The following is a 24,118-nucleotide window of genomic DNA, read 5'->3' as shown; positions in this document are numbered from 1 at the left end:
TAGATATATATATATATATATAGATAGATAGATATATTTTATTTATTTATTTTAAGTATTAAAAAAATATGACTTGGTTCATGAGAATCAGCATACGAGATTTTTGCTGCTCTTGTGCATCACTGAAGTCAAATTCACATCACAATACAGCACTAAATAGCAGTGATCAATGAGATGATCCAAGCTTGCTGAGCTGGCCTTCTTGTTACCGTATTCGGGCCTCTCTCGCCTGTTGCCCTCCATGTCGCAGAGGAGGGGCCTATGAGGAGACTGGGGGTTTCCGCCCTCCCCTGTCTGATTTAGTGGAGTACCTTTGCTCTGGGATCCTGGGACCTGGGATATTGGAGAGGCTGGGCACTGGCCTGTCACATGGCTACCATCCTCCAGACATGAGTGGGTTGGAGACAGACGACCTGGAGGTACAATAGATTTTTATCCCCTGTGTGTTATACAGTTCATAATAGTATCTGAATAGAATTATCATGTGGAACAATTACTAAACAAAAATAGCATTAAAATCCAGTAGGATGGTCTTTCTATAGGATTAATAGATTAGCCTATTATTTAATATTAGTTATACGTTTTAAAGCTTATACAAAGAATATATTTGTTTTGTGAAATAGAAAGCCAAATAAAAATATAGAAGAAAACATACAGTATAAAGTCACAGCATTTTTTTTCAAATAAATAACTAATGATGTTCTAACCCTGTGAGGCTGGGTTGCGCAAAGAGTCCTGCCAGCTTCCTTTCTTTGGGGATAGACTGCTATTGTTGTTCAGTGAATCCTAAAGATGGCAGAGAGACAAAGACTATTGTTAGTGATAAATTGCAAACAACTATTTCAAAACACATGTCAAACAGTTTGTTGATGTAATGTGTTTGGAATCAGAGCCTCAGTATGCTTACCTGCGACACAGCAGTGGTTAGGTTCAGTGTGGTGGGTCTGCTCTTTATGGTGCCAAGAGTAGGAGAAGGAGGAGGGGAGGCTGAGGGGGAGGGAGGTGCATCAGGATCAACCTCTTCATCCTCTTCCTCTTCCTCCTCTTCATCTTCATCTTCATCATCAATCATCTCAAACTCTTGAAAGTCGTCCTGAAAGGAGCAGACTGGGTGGTGTATGTCATTCTTCTCCAGAATAAGGGAGTCCTGAGACACACAGAGAGAGAGAGTGATCCACATCTTTATTATCAGCGATATTATTAAAGCATCAGCTGTTCTGACAACAGAAAAGAAACAAGGAGGCGAACAGGCCTGTCTGAGAAATCAGTAAAATTAGAGGAGCAATATCAAGGAAAGAGAACTAAACATATACCAACACCAGCAGTGATCAGCTCCCATGCACACTCATGAATACATGAATGTGTGTTTGTACATAAACCAAAGAAGTTAAGTGTGGCTCTCAACAATGTTTTGTACAGCATTTTTTAAAAACATTATAGAGTATTTTATGATTTTTTAAAATATAATAATACAACAAAGAAAAATCATTTTATAAGGAATTATTACAGTTTTGTATACATAAAAACTATAGCTTGCAAAGCATGCAAAAAAAAAAGTCCATAATTAAGGCTAAATCTTCACTCATAATCCAAAGTTGAAATGGCAGCTGACATTGTTGGGCTTACCTTTTAGAATATAAGTTTGTTTTTTTTAATGATGAGAACTCAAAATAATTATTTTAGACCTGGATTAAGGGTTTGTCTAATGGGGTGATTTGAAACAAAGAGAATATAAATGTGCTAGAGCTGTAAAGGAGCACAACAGATAAGCTTTACAGTATGTTTCAATCTTATTTTTGAGTCTTCAGACCAGTTTTTGCATAAATGCTTTTAATGATTTTCTTTGATTTCTTTTTCCTGTGTGAACAGATGATTCTACAGCATTCCAGAAGATTATTGATGGCTACTGAGATATTTAACCATATAGTGGGTGTGTATGTACACTTTTTATACTTTTTTCAAAAATAAATTCAAATTTTTTCACACAATTCTTTTTTCTAAGTCATTAAAGACATATTCTGCACAGTTATTCCACCCTGGAAAAGGAACAGCTCAAATAAATCACTAAAAGCCTAAAATTAATGACATTAAGGCACATGATAAACATTTGACCACAACTGTACAAAGTCACAATGCAAAACATTTTCAGAAAGTCAAACAGCAGACCAGTAAAGTCGATGAACTGCTCAAAGAACAAAGGGGAGACGTAATGCAATGATTAAGGATAAGGAGGGGTGGGGGCCGCTGACATGAAAGTGGATCAATCAGACGCGTCTCAGGTTTCAGCTAGTTTACCGGAAACCAATGTAGTAAATGACTTTCAGGTTTCATAGGCTACACATTCATTGGCCTGCTTGTGTGTTTTGCTATACGTTTCAATATGTACTGATGGAGCAAAGGTAATAATACAGGCTTAACTACTAAACTATGAGACTAATTCTCGAAGGGCTGTCGTATGAACATACATTTTAACATATTTTAAGTATTTTTTAAATAATATAAATGCCTCAAGTAGGACTCGAGGCTGCTCAACTACAATCATCTCTACAAAATATTTCCCTAAGGAACTAGAACAACTGAGTAAAAAAACCAACACTCATGCAAGTTTTTAAAAAAGAGCATGATCACTCCACCAAATATTTGTGGGTGTTTTTTTTGGGGTTTTTTTGTTTTGTTTTAATCATCTCTCCCCTGCTTTGAATTTTATAATGGAGTTCCAAGGATTGATTTGCCTGCTTGTTTATTTTGGACAGCACAGCAGTTTCTCCACCTCTCAGTGCAGTCTGTTTAATGGAGGAATCAAAGCTCACTCTCTCATCCATCTACCGCTTACAGTTCTGCTGATGCTGGATGCAGCCACTTTGTGCCACAGCGACTGAAACGCACACTCAGTCTATACCCATCAAGTACACGTGATATTGCATATCAACATCTAATTAACATATCTATTTTTGCATGAATGATCTATTAAGATGCAATCAAATGTTTGCAGCAAACACTGAACCATTACTATCCATCACTGAGGATATGTGACCTATAACTCCATGAGTGTGTAAAAATCTACAGATTCATCAGTGAGCTGTGAAAATGTCACATCTGCCAGGGAAAATACTTCCTGCTGTCAGGAGACAAGGCCACCTGACAGACAGGCAGGTAGAGAAAAAAAGAAAAACTATAAATAAGAGTTGTACGTTGGCGGCATTCAATCTCCATGGTCTTCAGTTCCCAAGGCCATCCCCACTCACCCTTTGACTGTCCCTCCCCTGTCACTCAGCAGACTTGAGCAAGCATGCCCTCATTCATAGTCATGTTAAACAGCTCTGTTCTTACATAGCAGTTACCAAAGAAACATAGCGGTTACAAAAAAAATAGTTGGAGAAAATAAGCTTTTTGATCTCTAATTAAGAGACGAGAGCCTTGTTCAGCATGGCTAACTCTATTTACTGATTCTGCTGGTGCTGCATATCAGAAGATCAGTAAGATGGCAGCTCCATTTTAAACTAATTCCCCAGTGGAGTGAAAGGAAGCTTTGGGTTTCATGGAGCTGTGCACTATCATGACTAATGACAGCAGAAACTATAAGAGAAAGTTATCATTATAGAGTCGCCATTATAGAGGTGTGGAAAATTAAGAGGTCATCAGCAACCTATAGAAGGCATGTATCTGATACAAATCTAAGATAATTAACTCTAGCTCCCTAAATGTTTAGGGCATGCTGAACCTTTATTCTTTGCCCAGAATAAATTTTCATTTGGTTTTGGGATGAATTATGTATTTAGAAGTGTCTCTTTTCATCTATACATTCCTTTAAAGTATAAAAAGACATTTCTTTTCCACAGGCACAACTGTAAAAGTATAGAAAAAAGCCATTTCTCCTATCTAGAATAGAATAGAATAGAATTCAACTTTATTGTCATTGCACATGTCACGAGTACAAGGCAACGAAATACAGTTTGCATCCATCCAGAAAGTGCTTTAGCCATAATATAGATATATTACAGAAATGGGTCTGTTATAGGTATAAGGGTACAAAATATGGGTCTATTATGGGTATGTTACAATGTACACGGTATGAAGGTATGCAATGAATATGCTATAACTATAAGTATGTACAGGCTGTCTGTCTGTCTATCTAATTTTATCTGTCTGTATGTGGGTGCATGTAAAAGTGTATGACACATGATGGACTCCATCTTTCAGTGTATCATTTATATTTCCACATTTTAAAATCAGAGTTGCATCACAGCTGAGACACAGGCACCCCTGCTCTGTCACATACTGAATTATGCATGTGCTCATGCCATTCAATCAGGGGCTCTGGAGAGGCAGAGATGCTATTAGAAGGACAGAAAGTCAAGAGTCAGGAACAACGCGAGGCAGAAAAGAGTTGTGTGTTTGTTTGGGTGATACACAAATAAAAGGCTTGGGATTGTGGTCGCTCTTGTTTGAAAGCTTGAAAGAATACCATCAAAGTGAACCAATAGTGACATTAAAGATTGTGGAAACAGACAACTAGGGCCAAAAGCGCTGTAGAATTTTGACATCTGGTTGCGAATAACTGCTTCCTCGATCAGAAATTACATGTGTCTCGTTGATTTGGTCACGTGTGTGTGTGTGCCTACCACAAACTCAAAGTGTTCTGCAGATTAAGACTTGAACACCATAGCAAATTAGAATTAATCAGAGTGGGGGATTGGGGCCGCAGGATAATCTCACTGTTCAGATTGGTTGTTCGTCCTAAACATCAAAGACGTGCTGCCCAATATGAGCAAATCGTGCTGACATCAAAACCAAAAGCTTCTTTCTTCATCAGCACAGTGTGGTGCATGAGGAAGAGACTGATGTTTCTGCTGATGAGGAGCTGCCAAACTGTCATACACCCTACTGATGCAGGCAGAATCAAACACCATGTGAAGCACGATGTGCATGAAATTCTCTCTCTTGCCCTTCTTTTTTTTGTTATCTACACATACACAAACACTCAAAGGGCAATTGGGTGTGTGTCCAATCTATCCTATGTCAGCAAGATTACTTCCTTTGGGCAGTGATGTAACATAACGAGGACCGACACTGTCTCTGGCCTGTGCTTTCTTGTTTGTGAACTGAGCAGTCAGGGCTTCTGCTGTTTTGCATCTGATGTCCTCAAGATCCAAACCATTTTTAGGTATACTCCCAAATGTAATTATCACGTACTTACAATCGACCCACACACTCAGCAGCTTAACTTAACAGAGAATATAATTATTATTCCAACAGAATGTCATGACCTCATTGTGACCTCCATAAACAAAATACCAGCTGAAAATATTTTAAAGCTGAAAAAATTACAAAGAAAACAAAATATTGTTTCAACTGTACCAAATGTAAAATGTGTTAAACTGTTAAACTGTTAAACATTAGGTCTCTCTCTCTTCTAAGTTCATGGTAGTAAATTATTAAATACCTACACCACCTTCCGAAAACCTGATTACACCAGGATGAATACGTTAATTTAAATGAGTCAGCACAACCAAAAGTCATACTGTCAGAATCCTCAAAGCACAGGCCGAGGTGGAGGAATGGCAGCAGACTTTGTTGTAGCCTAACAATAAACCAAAGACCCAGACACTTATTATTCATTTGAAAACTATTAGCACTGCTTTGGAAAACACGCAAAAAAAGATCAATTGTAGCTGTTATCTATCGTCCAACTGGCCCTTATTCAGAGTTTGTATCAGATTTCTCAGACTTTTTATCTGATTTAGTGCACAGATCAAAAAAAATTGTTAATATAGGAGATTTTAACATTAATGTAGATAAAAATAACCGCCTCTATTTTATTTATTTGTTTATTATTATACTCAATTGTCTTTTCTTAAACTGTAAATGAGCAGTTTTAATCATTATCGCATATTGTCCTGACGTGTAGCAGACGAAATGTTTTTCCCACTAAAAACGCTACGTCCAGATGAATAGAATCAACTTCTTTGGGTTTATCTAGTAATGACTTCATGAATACATATCAGTAAGTACAGTAGCTTCAATACTACTAAGTCGTGATCATCTACAGAAGAATGAAGATTTTCACCTTGGATTTAGGGTTCACCATAGCACAGAAGCAGCACTAGAGAAGGTTATAAATGATCTTCTCATGGCTTCTGACAGTGAACACATCTCCATACATGTCCTGTTAGACCTCAGTGTAGGATTCAGTACTTGTGGTCATATCTAATATTTTAATACTGGGACTAGAACACACTGTTGGTATTAAAGGAAATGCACTGCAATGGTTTGGATTGCATCTATCTCATAGATTCCAATTTGTTCATGGAAATGGGGAGTGTTCTTCACACATGAAAGTTAGCCATGGGGTTCCACAGGGTTCTGTACTGGGATCAATACCTTTTTCATTATGCTTGCTTAATTATCTAATATTACTAGAAAATACTGCATACAGATGTTACCCAGTTATATTTAACAATGAGAGCCAGATGACATAAATTAGTTGCTTAAACTATAGAAAAGAAATAAAGGCCTGGATGTCCTGTAATTTTCTTCTCCTAAATTTAAATAAAACTGAACTTATTATATTTGGCCCTAAAAATCAGGACAATCAGCATTGTGTCTAACCAGATACTTACTCTGGATGGCATTACCTTGGCCTAAAGTAACATTGTGAGGAACTTGGGAGTCATTTTTAACCAGGATATGTCCTTCAATGCCCATATAAAACGTTATGTAGGACTGCTTTCTCTTTATAATTTCCAACATTTCTAAAATTGAAATTCAAAACTAGTTTATGGATTTCATCCCGTCTATGCTGGACTACTAAATTGATCATCATTGGATTGTCCTAAAAGTTAACCTAAAGAGCTTCCAGTTAATTTAAAATGCTGCAGTGAGAGCAGCAGCAGGGACAAGAAAGCAACATCACATTTTTCCCATACTGGCTTATCTTCATTGGCTCCCTGTTAAAGAATTCTGATAGAGGTTTCCTCCTGTTAAAATTGAGGGGTCTTTTTTCCATGTTGCAAAGTGCTTTTTCATGTGGGATTGCTTGGCTGTTGAGGTTTTCTCCCGAATACTGTAGGGTCTTTACCTTACAGTAAAGACTGCCAGGTAAAGACCTGGAGGTGAGTGGCACCAAGTAAACAAACCTTTGTGTGTGCATGTGTGAATGCGCGTGCGTGTGTGTATCTATGACATCTTTGAGTAAAATCCACTCTCTGAAGTCTCCTTCTCTGGAGGTCTTCTTAGATGTTATGCAAAGACACCTCTCTTACAGAACAGCTTTGCCAACTCTTCACATAATGTGTTTTGTTGGTGGATTAAAGTAGAAAGAGCAAAATCTAGCACAGATTTATGCCAGGAGCTTAACCCTCAAAACCACCCATCCCGGAGCTAAATCCTCATTCCCAGGCACCTCGGCAGGGAAGAAAGAAAATAAAGAGAGGGAGGCTTTAAGGGGAAAAGGGGCAGAGAATGAGGAGAGAATGTGAGCTCCGTCTCTAAGCAACACTGCGTAGGGAGGGAGGGAAAGACACTTGGGAGGGAGGAAAAGACAGAGGAAAGGAGGTTGTCTCTGCATAGCAGCAAACTGCACTGGGTCACCCACCCTCTGCTGCAGCCATGGCTCAACGCCACCAGCATAAAACATTTATATCCCACAGGATGGACAGAGGAAAATATAGAGGCTGGTGGTATAAGATTAGTTCTTAGAAATGATGTAATTAAAGCCTAAGCCATTCTGACATGTCGGATGATACAGCTAATGACTCAATTATTTGCTTATACTTCAGTGCAGTTGCTTGAATGTGATCCTTATGGGAACCCCTGCTTTGAATTTCTATTATATGAAAGTAGTTCAGAACCAGTATGTATGCAATTTGTTTGACGATAAGTGCAGAATGTAGAGAGTGACTCACTCTTCTAGTGAAACAAAGCTGTTGGAGCTATCATTTTCTTCCTTGTGTATTATAGCTATCTAAGGCATAAGGGCATTACTGTAACGACTGCAATTCTGGTGAGGAAGGCTTCCTTTACATACAATTCTGAAGGTACAGAGATGCTTAAATAACAGATCCAAATAAGCTGTTCTGAACATTTAATCCCTATACAAACGAAGTCAGTTTCCACCCTTGATTCTCATAAAATTATATTTTTGTCATGTCATTTTTCTGCTGCTCTCAGCTTCATGTTAGCATTAATCAACTAGGATAAACAGTCTCTAATTGTCTCTTCATGTAATATTTCATTACATTAATTATTTTGCAGATCTAGCACATATGTACATGCACATAACTTTCCTTGAATGTCCTAAAATGGCCATTTGAAAAAAGGGATAAGACTTGCTCTGCTTAACTTGTATATGCAAAAGTGGATATATCAACAGTGATATCGCTCACTGTTTATTGGCTTTGTAAGCTAACATGACCATATTTAGAGAATAGGGTGAAGTTATCAGCTAATGCTGTTTTGTTAGCATGATTCATTGACCGTGAACCAGTCATTGACACGCATGGAAATAACAGTTAATTATTTCCAAGTGACTAGTAAAATACCTGTTTGATGTCCTTTATGACACTATAAAACATTTTATTTAGCAGATAATAAAAATAAATGTAAAAATGCTCCAAAAGGCATCAACACCACTAACACTGATGACCAAAAACGTCTTTTTTAACAGACTGTAAACATGTTTATTCCAGCCACATGTGGCAATCTGAAGAATTATTTCTGTGTCACGAAGCACAGCAAATGAAACATATCCTTAAATGTCTTCAGAGAAAATAGAACACACTATTAAAAAAGAGAAAACAAAAGAATCTCACCTTCTCATATGGGTCAGAATCATAGTTGAGTCCAATCCCACAGTCATCTGTGATTTCAGAGAGATCTTCATCATCAAACTCCTCCAGGCTGATGTCGTGGGCTGGCCTGGGAATACACAAGAGAGGGTATATTCACTGCAAGTTCTGAAAAAGAATACTGATACCTGCAATATGTCTTTTCCATCAGTGAACGGTCCAAAAGGGAATTTCTTTTTGATTCATGCTCACACACTGATCAAGGGGAAACCTGCTCTAACTCATAGGCTGTCAGGCTCTGTCTGCATCTCAAGCTCATATGCTGAACAAAAGCAACCACACAAACACCCGCTATCATCTCTAATTATATAATATCTCATACTAACAAGGTCTGGCGCATTCACTGAATCAAGTGAGTGACAGTGGCAGCACCTAAAACACCCAAATTCAGTGTCAATATTTTAAATTCTGTTAGCTGGGAATGATTGTAAAAAATGTGAGCTTTGAATGCCTCAGAAAGACTCAGAAGTGTTACTCGCTGCTATCTCTTACACCAAGATTTCTAAACTTTCATTTACAGCAGGGAAGTGTATCTCTGTAATGAGCCATGGCTTTCCAAGTTTTCTTGAGCAGACCCTATGCCGTCTTTACTCTATTAGTTACAGCAGGTTTCCAGTTCTACAGCAGCTGGCTTGCAGTGTGTTGAAGGAAATGCTGCATTGCAGCTTTCCTGCAAAGATAAGGACGCTCTACATATTACGTATGAATGTGAGCTTGCATCATATAATCATATAGGGGTCCAAAGTACACAATGTCATTGGGTCTGTGGTTCTGAAAGAGGACAGGCTGATGCACAGTAATACAAAAGGGGTCATGAAAAAGTTAATGCAATCAGGGCTTCCCCTTACTGCTTGCCAGCTTGAATGTGTAATGACTTAAAAAGGGTTATTGGGTTTTTTAACAGGAGAGGAATTTGAACGATGGGCTAAATGTTAGAAAAATCAGTTTGTAGTAAAATACGATTATCCTAAATGAGTTTTCTTAACATATTTTTATTATGGTAGACAAATATTACTATCATAATTAGGATAAGGTGAATGACAAAAGCTTTTGGTAAAGCTGTTTAAAGTACTGTTGATACAGAGGTTCAGACATAATACATTTATTTTTCATTATTGGAAAACTACAGCTGCACAAAAACTAGTGTAACCATGGTGCTGATATGTAAATTTAATCAGATAAAATGGTACTAAAGTGGTCCTTGAAGAGTCCCAACAGTACGGAGAGCTCCTATTAGCAAAATGCTTGAAATAAATTAATAATCATAGGTTTCTTTCTGTCGTTTTGTTTGCTAGAGACGCGACATGAGCAAGAGCATATTTTTTTCACTTGATATGATGCTGAACAAGCAAAAGCATAATCTGAAAACAATTAGAGGAAGCATTTTGCTGAAAGTGCAGAAATTCCATGTGTCCAGTAAGATATCCCAAACAAATTTATAATGTGCTTCATAATAAAGCTTTTGACTTTGTTTCTAAAATGTTATCACAAAAAGTGGTGTGTACTGAAGACCTATTACATGCTGAAGTTATGCATAAAGTTTGTTTTAAGTAGGTGACCCTATCTGAACTGACATGGCTTCATTTTTGACAATTACACTGGTGTGGTAATGCACCAGTACAGCTCCAAAGTGAGTTGTAGCCATTAAGAAACGTTGTGTACCACGGAGGGATCACAAGTGTCTTGTTGTTGTCCTAGTGTGGGTGGTGCTTGCCGAAGGAACGGTTAAGTAAGGAAACTGCTATCATTTGATCTGAAAAAAAGAACCCATAGCTATAACTCAAAGAGCTTCAACGCCAGTGATAGAAGATGAGCTGCCTTACCAAGATATGTGCATCAATAACTACGCTGATGTAAGGAAATCAATTCTTATGCACGACACACAACCGTCGAGCAGTAACTAGCTAACTTGCTATATTCTGTTCTACTGTCAATTATTATGTTGCCTAGACTACCTACTATGGAGACATCAACATTGGCACACCCCCCAAAGTCCTTTGAGGTGCTGTTTGACACCAGCTCTGCCAACCTGTGGGTGGACTTAGTCTGCTGTAACACTCAGGCTTGCAGTGAGTACACGCTTTACTCTGCCACATCCTTCATCAGTCACTTTGTCAGAACACATTTAGTTGTAAAAATCTCCTATGGAAGACTTAAAGCTGATATAGCCTACGAGAGCAAAGGTGGCAGTTGGTCATCTGGTTTCCATTGATTACATATGGTCCATACGTGGGATTTAGATTTTCAGTGCAATTCCAGGCATTTATGTTCTTTGCAAAGCATCAGTGTTGGAGTTGATTAAAATTCACCTTCTAAAAATCAAGTGAAACCCAAAAAACTCTCCAATGCATAGAGACATAAACTCCAGATGTATTCCAGATGTATGTCAATTAGAGACACACGTAGAAAATTAGATCCCCAGCAGTCCTCAACCGCCACTGCAAAATATCTGTATTTCTACCTACCCTATGAAACCCGAAGCCTCGGTGGAGTCTTCAGATGTGACACTGTTAACGTGAGTCAAACCCAAACCACAATATTATATTTTAACAGTACAAACATGTGTGAGGCTGTTCTATAATTTGTTCATTGTAGAAGGTAATTTTGAATTCTGTAGGTTGGTGGTATCGTAATCACTAACCAGGTGATCTGATCTTGTTTGAGCAGAGATTAATCGAATGAGATTTTTTTGACCGCATTCTCGGACTATCCCAATCTTTCCATCTCAGCTGGAAGACGGACCCCTCTCATGGACAACATGATTACTCAAAACCTGCTGAGTAGCAAAATCTTTTGTTTCTTCTTGTCTAGGTACAACTTTGATAACATAAACATTTGTGCTATATCCCGCCTCAGCTACATTACTTTACATTGCTACTGCGCTTTAGCGGCACTGAACTAATTTTGTTATACAGACAGATAGCAGCTAAGCAGTGGTTTGATTTGTGGTTCAGACGAGAACAGCTGAGTAGTGTGCTCTCTTTCAGAGAATAGACAGTAGCTTGTACCAGTAGTCAGCATCATCTGCTGGACTCCTGCCACCTCTGAGACCTACTGGCAGATTGGTGTCCAAGGGTTCAACATTTTGTTCAGACTTTGTTTTTCTTTAAAATAAATTAGTGATGAATCCAAATATGACACAAAAACCATCTTTTTGCATGCAGATTCCTGATAAACACTGGCTGGTGCTCACAGAGCTGCCAGGCCATGCTGACTGCCCCAAACCAGGTGTGAATTACATCATGCAGTGTCATGGAGCCCAATAAAATTAGTATGGATAGGCAGGAAACTTGAACAGACAAACACTCTCTCTTCAGAGTGCAACAATTTGCCAACCCTGCGCTTTTTTATTAGTGCTGCCTCCTCTTGCTTACGTAATTCAAGTAAATGAAAAGCAAATGAAAGCATGCCCACCCATGCCTGTAAGAATGTCCAATGTTTTTGTTTATTTTTCAACTTTTTACTGCTAATATGAGCAATCGAATCTCCTGTCTGCACCTCCAGCAGAACCAAAATGGATGCCAGTACTGCTCTGTCAGTATGACCCCCACTTACCAGCCCTCTCCTAATGGCCAACCCCTGCGGACCTTCGGAGATGTGCTCCTCAGAGAGTAATATTCAATCTAGTACGGCTGGACCAACAGCCGAGTTGGTTTTGCTATAGTTGTCTAAATGTCAATAGTGAGATCTGAGCTGAACATAAATCTGATGTTAACTTTGTATCTGCTCAAAAACCTTGTTTACATCTTACATTTTCTCTAGAACTGTTGCAAGCAAGCATATTGGACTATTGTTTGATAAAATTGTCAGAAAAAATGTTGCTATACAAGTCAGACTTAGATTTTGTGCAAGGATGAGACTTTGATTGGGGGTGGGCATTTATCTGTAGGCTAGGGAACACACTCATCTTCCACAAAACGTAAAAGAGCAATTAATAAATCAACAGTGTTGCCACTTGTCATGCTGCACAGTGTATCTATCATCACTTTTCATTTTTGAGTGAAATGAATTAGTATCGTGATAATGCTGTCATTTACAGAACACACGTGTCTGTGTGGGAAAAACTACTTTTATTTAGCCTAAAATTTGTGAAAGTGAAATGTAACAACTGGACTGAACTTGTGAGGCAAAAGCTCATTTTGCACAAAATTATACATTTTCATCACAGTATCAGTCAGACTGATCTGTTGTTGTGACATGACTGTCATCATCTGTCCTCATCAAATAAAAGTGTCTATTGTTTCAACATTAGACAGTTTTTGCTATTTTATTCTTTCGATTTTGTAATTCTATTACAAATCTATTAATTCTACTTGTCTGAAACAGGTAGGGTTAGGGTTAGAGAGACACTGAGTCTCAGTGGGATTACCTGTATAAATAAAGGTTAAACAAAAATAGAAAAATAAGTACTATATGTACAATAAGTACTATAAGCAACCAAACGTCAGAAAGGAGCTCATTAATGAGCTCTCCAGGGAACCTGTGTTTGCAAGCGTAGGTGTTTGTGGGTGTGGAGTTCACAATGGGAAAAGAAACACACAGCATCTGTGAAGCTGTATGCAAGCAAGTCACCACCAGCATACAAGGAGAAAGTCCCATGTTTGTTTTTTAGGTGACATTTTAGTGAAACTGATGGACACAACAGATGAACCAATGATATAAGATGCTAAGGCAGACAAGGAGTAAGATGAAAACGCTGTATCAACGAAGAAACGGTGAATACAAAGGAAGAAAAGGACGAAGAGAAATTAAAATCTTTGCTTTGCTTTCACAAGCATATATAAATACAGATTTTAAAAACATTTTAATGCCAAGCACCACAAATGTTCATTTTCTTCCATTGTCTCAGGACACATCTCTGTAATAGATTTCACAGTCTCTTATTCCTTGTCTCCTCTGCTGCTACCTAATCCACTATGTTACCCGGTGCCATTTTCTTGGTGTGCTTATCAGTTTGCACAGTAAAATGTGACCTCATGTCTCCTCCACTCAGATGAAGAAAAGACCAAACACAGACACAATTTTGTCTTTTTCTAAAGCATTTTGTATTAAATAGCTTTATATTTTGAGGATACATATGAGATTGTAAGCTGAGCCATACCACTGCAGTGCTGACACTACTGCTTACAGTGTCTTAGCGAGCGGGCAGTGTCTGTCACATTGCGTGGTTTATCGATTACTACGCTTGATGTCAGTTGTTTGTCTTAATAGTTAGGACTTCAAGCTGAGGCTTCAGGGCTACATAGCAAGAATCATCTATATACAATACCAGTCTCCAACATCTGATCCATCCCCAGATATTCAGCATTGTGACATTCAGAGCAAGATGAGAATCCTACCTCCCAAAACTCAAGTCAGCAAAAAATTACCATTGCCGACGCTGGTCATGCTGCTGCAATGGCACACCCAGATTGACTGCCACATAAAGGTTTTCCTCCCATCTCATCTCTGTGTTGTGAGATTTAGCTTCAGTTCAGTTAATTGCTCCAGCCCGCATTTGTTTTAACAGTTATTTTCCATCATCTCTGACACCGTCATGTCCAGAACGGAATTTCTCAAAGCTGCGAACTGTCATCTTTGTATTTAATGTCTCCACATCCACACATTCAAAGCTTCCTTTGTCTTGTGAAAAATGAAAGATTGCATGGTTATCAGACTGACTTCGACTTTTAATACTTCTGTAATTTATTTTAGAATTAGCCTCTACACTCTTTCAAACATGCAATAAAGCTTTTCTGAAAATGTATTACGGATGTAAATGTTTGGGGGCAGTCCTAATTTAGATTACGGGGAGGCTGTGTCTCCTTGGCCAGAACACTGAACCCCCAAATCTTCCGGATACGCCCATCAATATATCTGCTGCATGAATATCTTCGTTAATGGATGAAATGGGGTGGTAGTGTTTTGACAATTCACTTACCCTTTACTATCAGATGGTATTTAGTTATTTTTAAATAACCCTAATCACACTGAATGAATATTTAGTAGGCTACATGCCAGGAAATATGCAAATATATATCAGTATACGCTCACAATCCAAGAATGAAATTGGACAAAAATAGAAGCTTGAGAGGAAGTCTGATGACACTCTGATAACAATATTAGAGTAGATACAGATGTGGGTGTGGTGGCAGTGGTAATGGTGGCGGGGGTGGGGGTTGAAGTGGTGGCGTGATTAAGCTGCCTTTTAACCATGAACACCTGCTTCACAGTGACATCATCTTTAAAAGCCAAGGACATGCTGTAGTTGGTAGTGACTCATTAGCAAGATAATTTTCCAGGTTTTTCAGCCACCATTAGAGAGACAAACACATGCATGCATGCCCCTCCCCCACACACAAATACTCAAGCTTGCACGCACACACGCGCACAAGTCACACATTTATCCTAACGAAGGACTCTGTGATGTCTTCCTCAGCTGCAAAGATCATGCCATGTTTGAGTCAAAGGCACTGATGATACATCATCTTGCTGTGAGCACATGATCTCATGCAGATTGGTCTGGATTTGGATTAATGAAGCCATTAGACGCGAGGAAAATGTGTAAATATGACTCATTATTTTGTTGCTGTTAAATGAAAAAAAATAGCAAGCTGCAAAGACTGACAGGTGAAGGCATGGCAAGTGATAGTTGCACAGAAAATGTAAGACAGTGGGAAAGAGACTGAAGCTAAAATCTGCAAAAAGAGTGAGGATGGAACGCTTAAGCTAAAATGCATTTGTATTTGATTTAAGCCTCTTACGCCATGGTAACCATACCCACCATTACCCCCTCCCCCTCTGTTTTTCTCCAAATGACTTCAAAGAGTTGGAAGGCAAAAGTAGAACATTAACAGGAAAACATGGGATTCATGGGGGTGGAGAGGTGGGGTTGCATACTTCATAAAATAGTCATGTTCACGAAATGTTCATAAAACTTCTATATATTAAACTAGAGGTTGAAGCAAATCACTATTTCTATTACTGGTTAAATTCTAGGCCGTGAAAAATACACTGTTTGTATCTTTGTTCCCAAAATTAGCAATGAAAAAATAACAGTTGTTTTAGGTTTTGTTTAGAGACAAACAAATGTAATTAATTTTCCCAAACTTGTGATTCGCAAATGTGTTATATACAGGGATGAAATAAGAACAAAAATAAGAATGGCATTCAAATAACCAAGGCTCCGCTTTGTGTAGATTTACTTGTGTATTATGTGAATAAGGTCAAAAAAGATAATGAGTCAATAGGACCTTTGATAAATTTGGAGCCTAAAAATATGGCATCCTTAAAAAGGTAGCACACCTGGAAACAGAGCAGTTCACGCTCATGAACTAAAAACAAACAAATGACTGCGCACAGTACGACTGCTGCCTCAGCAAGTCTAAGAAAGACCGACCAAACCCTTGGGCAAAATGTGATCAATGAACTTCAAGGTGTGGGTTCCCGGCATTGGACAAGGCTTTGCATTGTAATAATCCAAAACAGCCTTCATCCACTGCAGGGAATATTTATGATGAAGAAACAAAGCACAGCTCAGTGGAACAGCTTCTATGTACATTACTGTAAGATGATGCTTTGGATAAGTTTAATCACCATGAAGTTCTACTCCTATATATGAGCTTTATACTCGTATATAAGGTATATATAAGGTATAAAGCTCTCTGTGCCTGGAAGAAAGTGCTACCATGTTTTCTCTTATTAGCAGAAATTAATTAAAATCTCTCATCAATTGCTCACTGAAGCATATTCATATGCTTCTTTTAAAGTTTAGATTTCCAGCTGAGGACGTTTTCCATCCACAAAGGGGAAATTGTAACCTGTAAAAATTTTCTGGTGCTCCAGGGAGAGAGGTGCTGCCTCTCGTGGATTTTGTTGCCTACTGGAAACAGTGTTAGGGTTATGTAAGGCAGATTACCAGACCACACCATCACACAACTGGTGGCTTCACTCATGAATCTGTCACACACAGATGCACAGAGAAAGAGACAACACACACACACACACATACACAAAAGCTGTGACACAATCAAACGCACAGACATTTACAGAAATACTCTTTCTACATCCCTACTTACTGATATTTCATAATCAAAAAGTGAAGAGCCAACCAAAAATAAACACAAACCACTTGTTCCCTCTCGAATGTATAAAAAAACTACCTGAAAACAACAGAAACAAACCAATTAGCCTCCACAAAGGAGTAATGCAATAAACTACTCCTCACATGATTCCTCTAATATAATTAAGATTCGTTAGATTTGGCTGTAGTGCTGTGAATTTAAAACATTAATACCATGGTCAGAGCTTGGCTGAGTGAGCTGAACAGGTCACCGGTAGTCATGCAAACGATCTGGTCTATTGATTTGACATGATCCAGCAGTGCAGTTGAAATCCCACATGACTACATGCTGTGGATAAAAAATCTACCAGGACTGGTTTGTTAATGTGATTGCCTCTGTAGGATATGAGCCATGTTGGAGGCAGAAGCAGGCACGTTGAAATGAAATGTGTTTACTTCATGCACATTAGAGCACAGGGCTTATGTTATCCTGATAAACACGCCAGATAAAGTCTTGGTTTATCCAGTTTCTCTCTGCTACTCTGGGCTAGTATTTTATAGTAGCTGTATGTTGTAGTCGTGCAACCCAGTTAGAAATAACAGTGTTTTCTTTATTATTCCAGCTATGTTTGGTGACACAGAGTAAAGCCTTACAGCAGCCACTGAAGGTTATATATCATAACATATGAAAATCATATGAAAAGTAGAAATACACCCAGATTTGTATTTGTAACCATTCGAGGAAAAAGATAATCCAAGTAGTATAAGAACTTTGGCCTTTGGAAGTGTACATACATCAATATATAGGATTTACTGTTGATGAATTTATGAACTATGAGGTTAGAATTCAAATAATCAGCTGTAAGAGCCAGTGGGGTCTATTATCAACAAATCCAAAGTCTTGTGTTAAATTATGCTGCAGGAATACAGGAATTTAAAGATGCAAAATGATTGACTATACAGATTAGAGCTGTGCACTTTTTGCAATAGCTGAAATTGCAAATATGTCTCCACTCTAAGAAAAGCTACAACCTTGACGCCCCCATTATTGCAACTTATCAAGAAGTCAAAGGATTGTGAACCGGACACTTTCATTCCTGCAAACTTCTTTGATGATAGCACTAAAGAAATACATCCAGGACCATGACAGGATGTACAAATTATGTAAATTAGGAGAAAATCAAAATGAATTTTTTATCTATTGTACATTTTATGATTTAAGAATGTTTACATTTAATAAGAAGCTTAATTTTTTTTTAATATATATATATAAATTTCATATATATAAATTTATTGTCTAAAGCTCGGAAAAGGTACCAATTGGTTTACTTAACTCTGGCCTTTGTTAGTGATGTCTTACAAGTCTGTTTATGCTGATCACATTGTTAAAACACATTATTATTATTTGTTATGTTACATTGTTACCAATACACATCCAGCATCAAAAGTAGGTTTACTGCACTCTCTTCACACAGTTCATTAAATTTACTACAAGATGTCTCTGTGTTTCTCATCTTACCGCCAATTACACTATAACAAGCTAAACTGTATATTTTAAACAACAACACCCTTGTAGAGAGCACTGATTTAACGCTACGTGTGAAATAAGTTGCCTCTGCAAGAGTAACCCACCCACAAATATGCTTCTACAAGAAGAAACCGGGGCTGATTTGTCATACTGATTGTCGCAGAGGTCACATTAGAGGCGTTTGACACAACATCAATATCAGTAGGACTTCCGTAAATCATTGTTCAGCAACGTGCCCTTGCCTGGGTTGGACTCAACAGGGCGTGGGCCTCACACAGAGAATGCGCAAAGCGGGTGACTGTCGCCACAGCTAGAGATCAGTCATATGCAATATGTTTTACAATTTGCCATTCTTTGCAATTTTCAGAAATTACTAAAACGCGAGTCTTTTATTCCCTCTTCACCAAGTCGTCTCTCCCAAAAACATAAACAACCAGCAATGTTCAGCTGCAGCACCTACATGCGCGCAGTGAGGCAGCAGAAGGCCGAGCAGGTTATTCACAGTATCTATTACAATCTAGGCTGGGGATGTGCGTTTTTACTGCAGTCATCAAAGCAGCACAGACCGACATGCATGGCGCTTTTTCATATCAGCCCAGCGCATCCTCCATCGACCCCTCACTGTCACTTTACATACGAGCTCTTACCTGCATCCAGGAGGCGAGAGAGAATGGAAGGTGGATAGGGAAAACATCTCAGCCCTGTCCGCCATCTTCTTCTACAAATGACTCAGAGCGATTGCAGAAAATCACGGAGGGAGCGCAGTCCATTCACAATTACAGTCCACGGGACGGGACAGTGGACAGAGGTTTCTCTATCTGCGGCCCCACAGATGCCCCCCTGGCCGCAAGCCTTCAATCAGACAAGCCTGCTCAGCACCATGAAATCTGCAGTCAACCATCCACACAGGCAGGATAAGGAGGGGTGTCAAGGCAAATAAGACAAAAAAAAGAGCTTCAGCGGCAGCGCGCAATAACGCGGAAATCTCTGTGTTCCCCGGTTATGTCCTTGCGAAACATGAAGCGGGCAATTTGTATCCGCAGTCGGTGTTTTTCTCTCCAAATGTCTGCCGCTGTGATGCTGCCCGTGACACACAACAGATACGGGCCAGCAGTGCGGAGACAGGCAGAGACGGAGGAGGAGGGGGTGTAAAGCGGAGACGGTATAACGTCAGTGCTGATACCATATGAGCAGGCTGTGCTGAGTGGATGTAGTCAGAGCCTAGAGGGTCACACGGAGCAAAACAGATAAAACAGCGGCCATAAAGTTGTTAAGATGGAAATTACAGTGAGTAAAATTTGCAGGCAAAGCAAACGTGCTTTTCGTGCCAACGTCTGTGTGGACCAGCCTTGGGGAGATCCGAGGATTCCCCGGGAAAAGGCAGGGACTTCAATTCTAAGTCCTCGTTTTGTAACCGTGCCTTAGAATGGACTGGAGGACGCTTTTTAATTGCAAGGTTTACAAGGCCTATATACTGTAACGTCTCCCAGAAATAGTCATTTGGTGCCTCTGCAGTGTGGGTGAACACATTAAATGTAATTATATGAATTTTAATTTCGGGTCCATAACTTACCGGATTTCCATCGTGACCCAAATAAAAATAAGTTTAATAAAACACAGAGAACATATTTGTGTTTCAGTGAACTTCCATAAAACCACACTTTGAAGTGTTTGGCTATACTGCTTTATGATCAGACCTCCCGCGTAGCTGTTCACTGCATGTGGTGCTGAAACTCTCTCTCGGTAAACTGAAGTTTAGCATTTATACCACACGGTGACAGCAAAAGCTCACTGCTGAATGAAAACAGGGATTACCTGGAAGCACAATAAGAGCCTAGATTAGAGCCCGGATTTCCTGTGTTTTTGCTCTTTGAGGTGTAGATGCTGACTGACTGAGAGGGCATCTGAGAAGATGAGAGTTAGGCCTCTTTAATTGGCTTCTTCTTCTTTCACTGTTAGGTGTATATTTCTCATATTTAGCAAACATGTTTCTATTACTCTGTGCTACTTGTATGTTTTTGCTGGTTGTGTTTGAGTTCTGGGTGCTGTCTGTGATGACAGGCTGAGGGCACCAATCAGGAGGCACTATGAGGATATGGCCTGGGGCTGATTGTGAATGGCTTCTTCCTTCATCCACTTATGATTTCTGAGTGATATGATATTGATATTGATTTGTTTTACCTTTTTGTTTGTTTGTTTTACCCTAAAAGCATGCATATTGACAGAAATACAACAAGACAGGTGACTATATTGTCTAACATGTGCTATTGAGTCATTTTTGCTCAACCCCTGATTGCTCTTTTAACTCATTATATTTGTTATTATATCTATTCAATGTTTCTTAATTTCTAGATTTTATTTTTTGTTTCAATTTACAATAGATCCAATGCAAAGCTTAAGAAAGTTCTGAGTGAATTACACAATAAATTCAAACAGTTGCGTTTTTATTTCCATTACATGTGAATAGTTCCAATTCATGGATACACAAGCTCTATATAAAACATTTGTAATTACAGAGAGGGGGCATGTAAAAGGAGTTACGTTTCAGTGAAGGACCTTTTCATTCCTCAATGTCTTATTATATTGTTGTGAGCTATGAATAAGAAGAATGAAATTAACATATGTTCTGGCATGAACCACAGATGAAGTTCATTTTAATGGCCGTGTTTATAGCAGGAAATTGTTTTAAGCTATCTTCTTCTCTTCAATGGAGATGGGACCCAAGGTGACTTCTCCTTCCCATTCCAAAACTGAGAAAAGAAAGAAGAATTGTTGCAGTATGCATCATTGTGGGGTTTTTTTTTTTACTTAAAAAATAGAAAGCATAAAACAATTATCTTTTTGTAGGACCAACTGAAATGAAACTTTCCCTCTACTAAAATGTTGCAATACTTATATTTTTTTAAAACACATACCTTCCTGCTGAGACACGTCCCGTGTCCCCCTAAACCAAGGGACCTGTTTAATTGGGCTTGTAGAACCCGGGGTTCCGCCACCAATATTTCCAGTTCCAGTGCCTGTAGTCCCTGTTCCTGTATTTCCCGTGCCTGTATTACCAAGTCCACCTCCAGTAGTGCCACTAATAATTCCAATACTAGTTTGCCCACCTGTTAAAGACTCACAGGAGCCACAAGCACCATCATATCCAGCAGCTTCTTTCCACCTTGGGAGAAATGGAAATGTAAGCAGTATCGCCACATCAGTTCTGGTCTAATGATCATTGATACATGTGTACAAAGGTAGACTCACCCACGGATGTAGGAACAAGCTCTGTGGTTACTGTCAATGACTTGGGCAACAGATGTTGCTCTCAAGTTGCAGGTAATGTACAGCTAAGAACAGGAGAGAATTTATGTTATTATTCTATGTAATAGTTCTACATTAGTAATGTTGTTGAAAATATAACACAATGCACTTAGTAACTCAAATTTGGAATTGCATACTTTTCCACTGTTAGCATTCTGGAACTTGAAGGATTCAAGCTGGAACTGAAGCTTGTTCTCTGCAGTGCGATCCAGGAACCTCGAAACAGATCCAGTGAGCCTACCATCAATCATACACCTGCACACAAGAAAACAATGTGAAATGACCATAGTAACCAGTAGCATAGGCATCTGTGATAATCAGGTCTTAATATACAAAACAACTTCAACAATCTCATCAAACTACATTACCCTTGCTCTATGAATGCATATCTGGGGCTAGAAGATGCATCAGCTGAAAGGGTAGCTACACATTTGTCCACATAAACACGGAGCTGCACATGGTGGTACTGCATGACAGAGACCTCAAAATTAATCTCGTCACCCAGGAAATACTGGTTGCTTGGCCTCTCATTTTTCCAGTCATCTGTGAAACAAGACATGACAATTCTATAATTCAAACAAGTATGTATTTTGAATCAAGGTCGCATACAATATTAAACACACTGAGAAACTGATCTTAAACGCACCAGTCATGAGTGTCAGGGTGAAGTACAGAAACTCTTGTGCCATCTTAGCCACAGATAATGGGACCCAGAGGGGTTCAAGAGCGAGACTGCTTACATTGTGCTTTCTAAGTGACAGGACATGTTTTACGAGAATGCAAAAAACTAAAGCAAGAATAATATATCACTGAAATATCCAGATTACATTTGGTAAATTCTAGATTACTAAAAATATTTAGGTCGTACTATAGAGCACATTAAATACTAATATAATTCTATTGTTTTGATGTCTTTATCTTAACAAATCTTCCCAAATGTTTACGTACCTTTGGTAGTGACATTCAACAACTACAGCTGCTTTGTCGGTCCTAATCACAGGAGAATCACCCACAGGCTGGGGGTTGTAGTTCAGTGTGAAGGTGTAGATGAGGGAATCTCCAGTCATCTAGCAAACATATATATATACAAAACAAGTCAAATTATACATAAACCTGTTTTCCAGCTCTTGAATTAAATTTCAAAATAATGTAATATTTATTCTTCATACTTTTAATGTGCTCCCACAATTCTGCAGCTGAGCTTGATAAATCAGCACTTGAGCTGGCGTATCCTCTCCGACAACAGCGCATGAACCCAGGGTAAGGTCAGCCGAATTTATCACCTGGCCAACTCCAAAGAAATCCTTTTTGACTTCCACACGAACAATGTCCTCCCTGCATTCAACAGCAACAGATGCAGCAGAAACAGGATATCTCAGCTGGAACGGCACATCAGGCTTAGGCTTGGGCTTAGGATCTTCAGGGTATTTCCATGTGAGTGGTTTTTCAAATGTTTGTTTTTGTTGTTGGTGGTCTGGAGCCCACACCCCAGGCACAAAACCACCCTGAGCATCACAGAGTCCAAGCAAGGCCAGTGCCACAAGGCAAACAGTGGCACACTTCAGTAGCATGGTGCCCACGGTAGTTCACTGGGTGCTGTAAGGGAGCTGGAAATGCCCATCTGCTTTTATAACACAGTGAACTTGTTTACTTCCACTACATTCCCTCCCCTTCAGCTGGCCTCAGGGTTGATGAACATCAATTTTAGCTACTGAAATGACTGCACTTGCTAACTAGCAACTTTTTTATACATCTGGATTCAGATTCTTCAGTTTCTTAGTCATAAAATGTGACTGTGGAGCACACAGGCAAATCTTCTTCAATCATGGTTTCTTCAAACAAGTGAGAAAAGATATTCAAACAGGTGACAAAGATGCAGCAGAAAAACAGGACACAAAAGGTTATGTTGACCCTGGTTTAGGTGCCCTTAACATAGTAGATCAAAATCAATATTTTGCCAAAGCACCTTATGTAAAGGTCTGCAGATCAATATGGCTCTAATTCATAACAGATTAACCACCAACCACAAAATAAAAGAAGATATATGAGATATGAGAAAGAAAATGTTATTGAGCCATTCTAACACAAGGGAAGTCTAAAATCAAAAGGCCTTTATATATTTTTTAATAACAGTGGGCAGGTGGGTGGGAGTTGTTGTTGTTATTGTATTTAAATCCAGTTTCCTTTAAAGAACATGTGAAAGTATGGATCCCAGTAAGGGACATTGGAGAAAAAAAATTGAAGAAGGATTTTTGCCATGCAGTCCATGCACTTTCAAGTCAGTACTGAGATCTGGTTCAAGGTTCAAGGTTCAAGGTTCTTTATTTGTCACATGCATAGTTATACAAGTATAACACACAGTGAAATGTAGCCTGACACGCTCCTCGACATGTGCAA

General features: G+C 38.9%; 2 protein-coding genes across 3 annotated transcripts in view; both read right to left on the bottom strand.

Annotated features, from left to right (window-relative positions):
* Window positions 1-19,584, bottom strand: part of mapk8ip2 (mitogen-activated protein kinase 8 interacting protein 2) — a 27,844-nt gene extending 8,260 nt beyond the window's left edge. The window contains exons 1-5 of one of the 2 annotated variants that reach the window (XM_005745980.2): window positions 19,063-19,584; window positions 8,811-8,916; window positions 908-1,147; window positions 708-786; window positions 210-413 (exon numbers count right to left, since the gene is read on the bottom strand). In XM_005745980.2, coding sequence (XP_005746037.2) covers window positions 210-413; window positions 708-786; window positions 908-1,147; window positions 8,811-8,916; window positions 19,063-19,127 — 694 coding nt within the window. In that variant the 5' untranslated portion in view covers window positions 19,128-19,584. The remainder of the gene's footprint in view (window positions 1-209; window positions 414-707; window positions 787-907; window positions 1,148-8,810; window positions 8,917-19,062) is intronic. The other variant, XM_005745979.2, reaches the window with a different exon arrangement.
* A 1,516-nt stretch (window positions 19,585-21,100) lies between these two features.
* Window positions 21,101-23,292, bottom strand: LOC102203296 (zona pellucida sperm-binding protein 3-like). Its single transcript, XM_005746002.1, has 8 exons — window positions 22,891-23,292; window positions 22,670-22,788; window positions 22,368-22,471; window positions 22,090-22,264; window positions 21,859-21,976; window positions 21,665-21,747; window positions 21,331-21,578; window positions 21,101-21,165 (listed from the first exon to the last, which is right to left on the bottom strand). The coding sequence occupies exons 1-8, from the start codon at window positions 23,290-23,292 to the stop codon at window positions 21,101-21,103; spliced, it is 1,314 nt and encodes a 437-aa protein (XP_005746059.1).
* Window positions 23,293-24,118: the final 826 nt, after the last annotated feature.

This window comes from Pundamilia nyererei, unplaced genomic scaffold (assembly GCF_000239375.1).
Source record: "Pundamilia nyererei isolate P.nyererei 1_Seehausen unplaced genomic scaffold, PunNye1.0 scaffold00170, whole genome shotgun sequence".
Taxonomy (NCBI): domain Eukaryota; kingdom Metazoa; phylum Chordata; class Actinopteri; order Cichliformes; family Cichlidae; genus Pundamilia; species Pundamilia nyererei.
The sequence above is the reverse complement of the archived record's forward strand: the minus strand, read 5'-3'. Positions and strand labels throughout refer to the sequence as shown.

Coding starts and splice junctions, on each gene's coding strand:
- LOC102203296 (XM_005746002.1), bottom strand. CDS start 23,292: ATGCTACTGAAGTGTGCCACTGTTTGCCTTGTGGCACTGGCCTTGCTT. Junction 22,472..22,669: donor GTTGAATGTCACTACCAAAG/GTACGTAAACAT, acceptor CCTGTCACTTAG/AAAGCACAATGTAAGCAGTC. Junction 21,166..21,330: donor GGACGTGTCTCAGCAGGAAG/GTATGTGTTTTA, acceptor TTCTTTTCTCAG/TTTTGGAATGGGAAGGAGAA.